Genomic DNA, 12,698 nt, shown 5'->3' on the forward strand with positions numbered 1-12,698 from the left:
ATCAGAATTACTGTAAAGCCTCCCTAGATATCTCCTGCAAGGATAATAACACCTCACCTCTATCATTGACCAGAGTAGGAATGGAATTCCCATGACGTCTTGCTTTCACAGAGTTGAAAAAGAAAGTCGTGTTCTTATCGCCCGCTTGAAGCCAATCAATATGGGCTCTCTATTTCAATTAAATTCCTTCCCTGAGCTCCCATTCCTCTAAAGCCTTGACAACCCTCTCCTCCTCCCTAAGAAAAGCTTTAGACAAACCCCGCTCTCTGATTTCACTAGTGATGCCATTTAACTCTGTTTGGGCAGCTTTCTTAGCATGAAAAATGTTCCTGAAACCCTGCTGATTCCATTGTTTAAGCTGGAACTTAACAAACTAAAGCTTCTTGGCGAAAGTGTACATAGCAGTGCCAAAGGCTGGCCTCCCCTTTCTCCACCACTGCTCAACACGAGCCAGAAAATCAGGATCCCGAAGCCACATAAGTTGGAATTTGAATGAAGGAGAGCGAGCAACCTGGGCAGCAGAAGAAACCAACTTGATAGGCCAGTGGTCTAACCCTCTCCAATCAAGAATCTTAGAACTTGTGGACCACCCCCCACCGACCCAAAAATTGGAAACTAGAAATCAGTCCAACCTCTCAGCAATCCAACACTCCCCCACTCTCCTATTGTTCCAAGTGAACAAACCATTACCAGGCTTAATGTCAACAAGATGCAACGATGAAATACTATCTTGAAAAAGGAGAGAAGAGGGCTCCAACCACATGGCACACCCCTTCTTCTCACTCAACTCAAGGATAGCATTGAAATCTCCCGCCATAATCCAAGGATGGAAAGGGACCAGCCTTTGCATACAAGAAATATGAGACCATAAGTTTTGTTTGCCCTAAAGATCGGTGGGGGCATATATATTAGTAAAAAAAATAAGATCTCCAGTCTCAAGACTAGAGGCAACCCTAGATAGCGAAGATCTGGAAGTCATCCACCAGATAGGGTGAATCCTTGAAGGGTTCCAAAGATAGGCCACCCCTCCAGAGGAACTAGCAGCCCCAATACACTGACATTCGCCTCACCCCCAGAGCTTCGGCACTAGACCCATCATACTCTCCACCAAGAGTTTAATTTCTTGTAAGAACAGGACATCAGGTGAATGATTCCTAATCAAATCCCAAATAACTTTTTGTCTAGGGCCTTTATTCAAGCCCCTTACATTCCATGAGAGTACAATCATTTAGGAGGATTGGAAAAGTGAGAATACAAAGTCTTTACTGACCCTAACTCAACCAAATTTTCTCCCATCAATTTGATTTTATCCAAATCCTTCTTTCTGCCAACCTTTGAGTCCTTCTCCATAGCACTTTTCTTAATATCTTTCTGATGCAAACCTAGGTGAACAGAAGACTTGTTACTTTTAGCCCTAGATGGTTCCAATTTCAGGGCTATCGAAGAGCCCTCCCCCCCAACCGAATTTACCTCCGAACCAGGAATGATTCTCAGCTAGACACCTACTGTCTGATCCATCTCCATTTGCTGGCTTTCAGTCACTTGCAGGGCCTGGGTAGAATCTTCAATACCTCTTTCCAGACCCCCCCTGATGCACCTTGTTCCAAAGGAGTTAACCCTAGATTCACTTCCTGATGGCTAAGGTCGTCTAAGGCCTCAAATTTGTTAAAGGTATCCTCCTCCTGTCTCTCATGTAAGGACCTCTTTTGTCCTTGATTCCTATTCCTTGTCTTAGCTAAGACAAAACCATCAGCACCCTTTACCTCGACCAACATAGAAGCTTTTCCTTTATCAGCCCTATCTTTACTCTGGGCCGACTGTTGAGGTTGGCATACCACTAGTTTATATCTAGGGCACTTACGCTGTAAATGACCATACTCATGACACAGGCGATAGCGAAAAGGTCAAGTCTTGTAATCTAGCTGCTGAACCCATAAATAAGAGCCCGCACACATATCTATAGCATCTAGAAAAGGTTTACTAAGATCAATTTCAACACAGATACATGCAAAAGTCATTACCTTTCTCCCTAGGGTTTGCGTTGAGGATCCCACTGGCTTCCCAAGTAGTGCGGCCAGCAACCGTAGCATATCCTCCCGATAGCATTCCATAAGAAAATGTGGCAAATGAACCTACAATGGAACCCTGTTTGGGAGCTCCTCCGAAGGGTTAAACCCTGCATGCCAAGGCTTGATGAATAACCCCACCTGGTTGTAAAAATATGGACCTCCCTCAAAGACCCTATTGTGATCCTCCATGCAGTTGAAGGTAGCCATGAAATAGTTGTTTGCTAGCATCATAATCTCCATTTCCCCTTCTGGAGCCAAAGTCCTCTGCGCCCAGTTATCCAGAAACTGCAAAGAAACCCTCATTCCCAAAAACTTGCAATAAAGTGAGTGTTTTGAAAAGTACTCAATGTCTTCAGCAATCAGTTCAGGAGGAATAACCATCTTCGGTCTCTCACTACATCTCTCCAGGCAACCATTAATCTTCATAATGCGAGAACCACTAGCAGTCCCCGATCTCGATTTAGATGAGAAAAGGTTACTGTTAAAATTCTTCATACTCTAGAATGGGGGTTTTGAGCCCACCAAAGCGCGAAAATCCATGGCTGGAGGTACTTGCGAGTTATCACCACCAATACTCATCATCGGAGCTCCGAAAAAATAAACAAGATAAAAAAAGGCCACCCCCGAAGGGCTGCTCGGGAAAGCACCGAACCTGTAACCCCACCCCCCCAAAGCCCACCGAGAGGGGGAGTCTGCTGAAACCCCTAACCCCCTAAAAACCCATGGCCCACAGCAGCTCCAAAGCCCAGCCGCTTGCAGTCATCGCTCCACCCGCAACCTCCCATTTCACCCACCACTCCCTCCGCTGAACCCTGCCCTTCCCCGCTTGCAACTCCACACCCCTGCCGCGCCTGCACTTCCCTCTCCCCAACGACCCACCTATAGCTCCTCCTCCCTTGAGCTAGGGCATCGAAGCCTTAGTTCGGCCGCCCGCGAGAGCCCGCACGCACGCCATCGAAATAATTTATTTTAATATGTTTTTACAATTTTTTATTTATCAATTTTTTTTGAGATAATAATTTATATTTGTAAAATAATAAATATAATAAATATAATAAATTAATAATTAATTATGTGTTTTCTTTTTTGTTTGATTTTATTTAAAAACTTTAAATACATTATTAGTTATTAATTTATTATAACTTAATATTTCAAAAAAATCAATAAATAAAAGATTATTAAAAATATTAAAATAAATTATTTCAATTTTAAAATATAATAAAACATTTTAAAAAATCAAATTAAACAAATTTCAAATTTTAAAAATTAAAAATATAGCTCATTATTTAAAAAATTTAAATATATAATTAAATATTAATTTATTATTTTAAAAATATAGCTTAAAAAATAGAAAAAATATAATAAATAAATAATTATGAAAAAATATTAAAATAAATTATTTAAATTTTAATAATATAATCAAACATAAAAGAAAACTCATAACTTATTATTTAAAAACTTTAAATACATTATTAATTAGTAATTTATTGTATTTATTATTTTACAAATATAACAAAAATAATATTAATAAATAAAAAATTATTAAAAAATATTAAAATAAATTATTTCAATTTAAAAATATAATCATACATTTGAAAAAAAAAAAATTGTCCACCCCCCATGGACTTAGTCAAAAAAATGAAAAAATATCACAGGAGTGGGGAAGCAAATTTCGGCACAGTTCCAGTAGGATTGAAGGGGCAACTCTGACAACAGACGGTTATGGCATGGGGATCCATCCGAAAAGGACTTGAGATGGCACGGATGCAGGGGTTTTCCCCTACATTGCCAGTGCCTATCATTTTCAAAAAAGTTTTGTTAAAATTATTACTAGAGACTACTAATTTTATTTTTTCAATTTTCACTTGTTAAGACTTTGCTAGAAAATTAAATTGATTTAAGATAAACTAACTTATAATTTATATATATATATTAATTAAACTAATAATGCTCAAAGAACAAATCACTAAAAACAAAATAAATTTCAATATCTTTAATAATAACAAAATGGTCACCCTTGTTTTGTTAAAAAGCAAACTAACCATGTCACTTATATTACTAAATTCTTCAAAATTCGATACAAACGTTAATTTTTTGTTATGAAACATATCTAAATGGATTTTTTGTTTTTCTTAAATTTTGATTTAAAGTTAAACATCTCCTATTAATCAACAATTGTCACCTCCTACTCCCAAAATCAAATCAATTTAAAAAAAATTCAATTATAATTTATATAAATATTAATTAAAATAATAACATTCAAACAACACATCATAAAAAATTTAATAAATTTCAACCATTTTTTTAATAATTATAAAAAAGTCTCTTATTTTATTAAAAATAAAACTTAACACGTCAATTATATTTGTAGATTCTTAAAATTTAGCACGGGGGTATATTTTTATTATGGAACATATCTAACTAAATTCGTATTCTACTTGAATTCTAATTTGACGTTAAGGTTTTCTATTAGTTCAGACGATATGTATGAATAATATATTTGATTTTATGTAGTCTACACTGCAAAAATCTCATCCTTGCGCAATCAATGAAGTAAAAGTCAAACAATTCCATTTGCAGACGGAACAGCGTGATTATCCCGACGTCACTTCAGATAACGAAGACCAAACATCATAATTAAACATTTTGAAAATGCCAAAGATTTAATTAAACATCTATCAAATAACCAAAGATTTTCTAATAATTTCTTAATTTTGAAAATACCAAAGATTTAATTAAACATCTATCAAATTAAAATCAATACAACAAATAGAGGTGGGTTACTATAATTTCTTTGTTTTTATTCAACAAATTTATTTTTGTAGCATAATAAGTCAAACTTTTTATGCCAATTTATAATTCTTAATAATTAAAAATTAATTGAAGCTATCATAGTTGTGTACATCTAATTTATTCCACTAAACAAATTAGATAATACAACATTCTTCAACCACTTGGTATTTATTCTTCTACACTAAGGTTTAATATTTGTATGTTGTATTTTATACTTCCAATTGATTTTTCTTTATCACCCTTGGTTGTATGTTTTTTATTGATTTCTATCATTCATAAGGACTTTAGTTTGTGACTTCTACTTAGATATAACTTATGTAATAATTTTGCATACCTTACAATTTACCTCAATAACTTTATTTTAACATTTTGATACCTTACTATCATCTCTTAGCACTTGCTTGAATATAGCTTCATATTCTCCCATCTACATTAAAATCTCTTGACCTCGCTCATTCTTTACTAGATTTATCTTAATATTCTCTAACTTGTATGCTATTGTGGGTGTTAAACATCTTATTGTTACTACTCAATATCTTATTTGATATAGTGATATGATGCATGCTCCATGTAAGTAATCAATATGTTTTTCTACCACCCTCAAAACATAAATATTGGTCACATATGAAACATCTTCCTTTTCATCATCATACATAAATGATGATGCCAAAAATGTTTTAATCTTGATCTCTCAGAGTCTAAATATTGTTCATTCATTTTATGGTGTACTTGTCTAGCTCTTAAGATCACGCTCTCTTAGAAAAATGGATTTTTGTAATGTCAAAAAATATTATTTTCTTCCCATGACACCATAAAGAGAATCTATACTCTATGTGTGTTTATAACCATGGTTTTTATAAATAATATACTGGGTTGCTTTAGTGTGTACATTTTTTTCTCTTAAAATGGTTTTATCTCCTTGCTTTGATCAAATATGCTCTCTATTTTCCTCTTCATTGTTTCATGATTTTCGTGCAGTGACTCCACCATCTTTGCCAGGGCCTTTGTATTCTCACTTTGGCCAATTTTCATACTGAGCTCCTTCACAAAGTTGTCCAACACTTCCCATTTATCAATCATAGAAAAAAAAATTTCCATTGCCATCCAAGCCCCTTGTTCCTTCTCATCCTCAGCCCAGCTTGAGACTCTGGTATCCAAATCTACAATAGCTTCAAACCTATCAATTTTGATTTTTTGCCACCTCAAATTGTCCAAGAAGCCAATGAATGGAAATTTCATGCTTATTAAACTCCTCATAGAGTTCATTCACGTTGGTTGCAAAGAGGGGAAATTCCTCTTTGATCAGATCACTCTAAGGAGAGGAATTAGGGGAATCATGGAGGGAAAGGGGAGAGGGGGGGTAGCTTCTTTACTCACTGTATTATCTGAGGTCCAATTGACCCAACATACCATCAAGAAGCCATATCCTATGTTTCCTCTTCAATAATTACCATCTTTTAATGCTATGAGATTTCCACAATCCATGTTGTAATTTTCTTAATTTTTACTGGATTTGATTGTGTATGCAATTTTTTGTCATTAATGTTTCAAATCACACTTTGCGATTAATCATCAGGATGAAAAATAATTCCAAGGAGATGAAAAATAGTGATTCATCTCCTTGGAATTATTTTTCATCCCAATGATGTATCACTAAGTGTGATTCGAAACATTGATGACAAAAAAATGCAAACACAATCAAATTAAGAAAATTACCATGTTCTAAACAGAGCTTTCTCAAATAGGGAGACTTGAAGAAATTTTATATTTAGCAAACCATGAGTTAGCCTAAGTGGGAACCTTACGGGTTTTTGTGGAAGCATTATCCTCAGCTTGATTGACTAGTAACTCAACATAGAACTTAGGCTCGAAAGGTGAATTTTAGGACCACTGGAAGTGGGTAAAATCAAGTGAAAATTATAAAGCAAAAGAATGAGACCTTGATGTAAAGGGAGGGAACCATTAGACTTAGCCACTCCCATAGATTTGGATATGCAAGAGAAAATCCAAAATGGAAAATTCATCTTAAGTCCATATTGTAGGTGATTCAACGTCAAGAACAACTGAGAGTGAAATTTATTGAAGCACTCGTCCAAGGTGATGAACTTCATCAATAGAAACGTAATGTACTTCCAAATACAGGTAGGTCATCCCTTTTGAAATTTCTTTGGGGTAGGGCATCATCTCCCCTGGATAGAAAAATCTTATAAAATCTTCCTTGTAATTCTCTTTTGGCTTCTTCTAGAAATAATTGCCTTCCACATCAAGCCTTGTGACCATAGAAATTGTTTCCACTGACATAATAAATTATACCTTTCCCACTTGAACTTCACCATTTTTCCAAGACTAGGAAAATTGATCCAATATTGAAAGATCAAAGCCACATAGTTAGCTAGATTATGTTTAACCACTTTCTCCTAGAGGGCATTGTTCTCTTTAATTTTTTTACAATTATTAGGCTCCACTTGAATTAAACATCCTCCCATCGTAACCATAGAAAGCCAAAAGCCAAAAGCCAAGACAATATTACACAAACTAGGATTTGAAAAATCACAATCAGAAGCAATAATAGAAATGTCACTATCCTTGCCATTAAAAACACTAATCCACCTCAAGATCTATAATATAAGTACATTGTGGACATGATACCAAGAAAAAAGTTAATTTTTAATTCTTTAGGCTTCATAGATTTTGTTGTCTTCATTTATCATGGCACATATTTGGTAGGTAAATTAATCTGCTCGGAGAAGGGACCCAAGTTGGCTAGCCTAACAATTATCCTACCACCCTCTTTAAAAATGTGTTGAAAAACTATGTGGTCTAATGTGGTAGTGACACCACCATAATTTGAAATGATGTCTGCCACCCACCAACTAGGTTTGGTTGTGCCTTGTAGCATCATGATTAAATCCTTGGAGTCCCCTTCTATAATTAACCTTGTACCTTTATTATTATTAATGGAGATGCCAAAAATGACCGCCATCATCTCAACCATGCTGGAAATTTAAGTACCAAGATTTGCTACATAGGCCAGCCACCACATTTCCCTCTAAATCCCTAATTACAACACCCCCTCCCTCCCGACCCGGGTTCCCTTTTGAGGACCCATCAAAATTCAACTTGAACCAACCTAGGTCAAGGTGTGACTAGCCTTTTCAACCTTATTATGTTATATTGTTTATTTTATTTTTTATGTGATTCTTCTTTCCATAATTTTTAGAATATTAAAATTTGCATGTCACTTGTCAAAGTATTAGCATGCGAAGAATTTTCTCATACTTTATTGAACATTTCACTAAGATCTAGTCTTTGTCTATTAGAAAAAGTATCTAGTTCATCTATGTATGCAACCTTTGGTAGAATTAACTCTATTTTGTACTTTTATATGATTTTCAAGAGTTTAAAATTTATATCATAAGGATGCAATGCAATATATACTCTAATTAATTTTTTTGTTTTGAAAATCTTTAAAAATGATTTGATGGGTTCAATGTGGTGGTTAAAATTTATTACCAAAGTCTTAATATTTTTTATTTTTTTTGGTGGCAAATAAAATTTGTAAACCAAGATTTTAGTAGAATTAATATATATGGTTTTTAGTAGTGGGGTAGCTTGGGGCTAAAAATATATAGGTCATAGCCTAGGGGGTACATGTAGCATAGGGGTCTATGGACCATGTACCTCTACACCAATAACTTTTTACTTTTTAATTAGACTAGTTTAAAAATTTGTTCAATAACTTTTTAATAGCTATTTTAATTAATTTTTATTTTACTTGTAATTTATTTTTTAGGTAATATTGATAGAATTATTTTTTATCCCTTTTATTTTTCTAATGATTTCTTAGATCATACAATTATACAATATAATTTAGCATTAGTTTCTTTATTTTTTAAATTTCTAAATAGATCAAATTTTATGTTAGTATTCATTTCTCTGTCAGTCTCAATCCATTATTGAAGTATGTTTTGTTTGATGGATTCATCTATGAAATATACCCTACAAAACCATCATATAAAAACCCATTCTATGAAACTCCTTTTAAACTATTTTTCTCAAGCCATAAATCTTCAATAAACCTAAAAAATATGTAAACTCCAATAGCCAAAATAAAAAACAAAAATAACCTACAAGTGTTTTCATACCTTTTAATGCCTTAGATTCAACATACATATCCATGGCATTAACTTTGCATCGAATCTACTGAACTGAGAATTATAAGGACTTCTTAGAAGACATCAATAATATGACAACCCACTCACCCATCCAACCTTAACTGGTAAACATGTGCTTGCTTGTATAGGCTCAAGCTCACACAAATGCAACCAAGTGGTATGGTAAAATCGTGTCTCTACACCTTAGAACACAACACTATTGACCCCTGGTTTAATATTGGGTATTAAGTTTTCTCTTGATTAAATTTCTCTAAATATTAAATAATTATTTTATGTCTCTCAAACACAAACTAACTAATCCAATTTTATGTAATACAAAATTATAAATAGTGCTGAAATATTATCTAGTGTGGTCAACTGGATCTTCTAAATGTACCACAACAAAATAATTTTTTAATTACATTATTATAAAAAATCAATTTATGCAATAATGCAAACACCAAATCCCAACAATAATTAATTTTATTATTTTGAATATTTATATAATTCATTATTGTCCTATTTTATTTGTTTGAATACAATTTTAATTCACTAGCAAAATTTTTAATTTTTTTTAATAAAAGTATAATTTATTTGAATAGAAATAGAATTCACCAAGATGCTACAAATGTATTGTTATTTAAAAAAAAATCAACAATACAATTAACATTAAAAAAATCACCAATACAATTGATATCTTTTCAACAATACTAGATCTTATATCTTTTTCAAGGAAGTTTTATTAAAATATTACTAGAGACTACTAATTTAATTTTTTCAATTTTCACGTGCTAAGACTTTAAGATAAACTAACTTATAGTTTATATAAATATTGATTAAACTAATAACATTCAATGAACAAATTATTATATTTTTTTGATAATAACAAAATGGTCACCCTTGTTTTGTTAAAAATAAAACTAACCATGTCACTTATATTGCTCAATTCTTCAAAATTCAGTACAAATGTAAACTTTTGTTATGAAAATTATCTAAATAGATTTCTGTTTTTCCTATTAATCAATAATGGTCACCACCTACTCCCAAAATCAAATCAATTTAAAAAAAACTCTTATAATTTATTTAAATATTAATTAAAATAATAACATTCAAACAACACATCATTAATAAAACAAATACATTTCAACATTTTTTATATAATAATAAAAGGATATCTTATTTTATTAAAAATAAAACTTAACAGATCAATTATATTTCTAGATTCTTATAATTTAGGAGGGGTGTACATTTTTTTATTATGGAACGTATCTAAATCAATTTTTATTTTTCTTAAATTCTAATTTGAAGTTAACGTTTTCTATTAGTCAACGACGAAATTCTCAACTCCTACAGTTCAAACTTCAGACGATATGGATGAATAATATATTTGACTTTATGTAGTCCACACTGCAAAAATCCCATCCTTGTGCAATCTTGACTGCTAAATACTTTATCTCTAGATGGCAATCTTGACTGCTAAATACTTTATCTCTAAGACAGCTAAATAGTTTTTAGTGAAGATTGAAACGCAATCCTATCGTTTGCGAACAAACAGAATCACGAAAAGTCTGCACTAATTTTCTCTACCTTATCTCTGAATTCCTTGCCCTTGTATTCCATTTGCAGACGGAACAGCGTGAGTCGCAGGTGAGTGATTATCCCGACGTCACTTCAGATAACGACGATCAAATATCGTTTAATTTTAAAATGCTTTTTTCTGTTTGGTGACTACAGACCTTCGCACTATATATGTATATGCAATTCCTCCTAGAACCTACATCACATCTAAGCCTATATCCCTCTTCCTTTGAATTGTTTTGAGTATTGTACTAGGTGTGCTAGTTCAGAGCTACAATGGACAAAGAGACGTTGAAAGATTTCAGGGTGGAGATCGTTCGAACCTCTGTCGTGCAATCACCTGTACCAACAAAAGATTGCACGCTCAAAGGTTCCAACATAGATCTCACTGTACCTGCCATTAGTCCGGGTCACTTCTTTGTTTACAGAGCAGTGCAAGATAAGACATACCAAGAGATTGCAAGCTCGATTAAGAAGGCGCTCTGTGAGGTACTGGTACTGTTTTATCCAGTTGCCGGAAGGTTTATCATCGGGCATAACGGTGAGCCTGAGATAGAGTGCAATAATCAAGGAGTGCCCTTCGTTGAAGCTGAAGCCGACGCCGCCATTAAGGATCTCGATTTTTCTCAGCCAAGTTTTACTGCTGCAAAATTGACTCCTAGGAGGCACCCTCTCCAAGGAGAATCACCTTATTGTATTCCTGTTCTAGCTGTACAGGTAAGGAGAATCACCTAGTTACTCACAACTTACGTCGGCCATTTCCATCTAGGACATATAGGAAATAAAATTAACTAGTGTTGTAGATTATTGGTGAGCATTTTAAGCTAAGCGAGTATTGATTCTTATGCAGGTGACGAAAATGAACTGTGGCGGAATCGTAGTGGGTTGTTGTTTTGATCACAGAATAGTAGATGGAATAAGCAGTTATAATTTCTTTAAAGCATGGACGGAGGCAGCACAAGGTCTATCATCTTCCATTATTACGCCTTGCTTTGATCGCTCACTCATTACTCCCCGCCACCCTCTCAACACTTGTGCAGTGCGCGTCATTGATGGGCATTACATGGCACTGCCTTTCTCTGCTCTCGATCGCACTGAGCCTCCTCCACCCCAAATTGGCCGCATCTATCATTTGGATGCTCCTACGCTTCTCCAATTGCAGGCTCTCGCAAACCAAACTCAAGGAAAAACTCCTGTTGGTAAATCCATAACAAAGATGGAGGCGGTCTCTTCCTATATTTGGAAAGTTTTTACTCGAGCCCAAGCTTTGACTTCTTCAGAACCAACCAGAATTGGTATCCCGATTGACGGGCGTGCATATCTGAACCTCCCTCCTTCCTACTTCGGAAACGTGATAGCAATTCCATTCAAGGAGAGTTATGCAGAGCACATATTAGAGCAGCCATTAAGCAAGATAGCAGAAATTGTACGCAACGTTATCAGTGCTTCTGCAAACAGTGAATATTTCAGGTCCGTCGTGGATTGGGTGGAGGAGAAGAGACCAGCAGCGATGTTAGTGAGAGTTTATGGGGAGGAAGGGTCTGCTGTGGTGGTGTCGTCGGGAATGAGGATTCCATTGTATCAATTTGACTTTGGTTGTGGGAAGCCTACGTTTTCAAGCGTATATTTTCCATGGGGAGGAACAGCAGGGTATGTGATGTTGCAGGCGAGCCCCCTGGGAGATGGGAATATGGTGGTGTATATGCACATGGCCGAGAAGGACTTAGACGCCATTGAAACTGATCCTGAATTTCTGTTCGTGAGGGTCAATCGAATGAATTTCTGGTAAGAGAAATAGTCTTGCAGAATAGAGATCCTAAAGGAAATTCTGTGAGCTTTCATGGTTTTTTTCAGAGTAGAATTCTAGTGCTAAACTCATGTTCTCAAATCTTGCCCACTGTATTGTAATGTATTTTGTAAGCTGATCTAAATCAACCAGATGGGAGAAATAAAATGGTTTAATTCCAATAACAACTATTAGAAATGTGGTCATCTTTACTACTATATTTTCTACCAATCTTATGTATGTCATCAACTAGTTTTCATCAAACATCGATTACTCCGAAATCCAATTTAGAGGCAACGCTGAGTTCATAGCATATAA

At 34.5% G+C, this 12,698-nt stretch overlaps 1 protein-coding gene across 1 annotated transcript; it reads left to right on the plus strand.

The window, feature by feature from the left end:
• Positions 1-10,812: 10,812 nt before the first annotated feature.
• LOC131035227 (coniferyl alcohol acyltransferase) lies at positions 10,813-12,438 on the plus strand. Its single transcript, XM_057966890.2, has 2 exons — positions 10,813-11,311; positions 11,445-12,438. Exons 1-2 carry the CDS (start codon positions 10,871-10,873, stop codon positions 12,381-12,383), a joined length of 1,380 nt encoding a protein of 459 aa, XP_057822873.2. The 5' UTR covers positions 10,813-10,870; the 3' UTR covers positions 12,384-12,438.
• The last annotated feature ends 260 nt before the right edge of the window (positions 12,439-12,698 follow it).

This window comes from Cryptomeria japonica, chromosome 5 (assembly GCF_030272615.1).
Source record: "Cryptomeria japonica chromosome 5, Sugi_1.0, whole genome shotgun sequence".
NCBI lineage: Eukaryota > Viridiplantae > Streptophyta > Pinopsida > Cupressales > Cupressaceae > Cryptomeria > Cryptomeria japonica.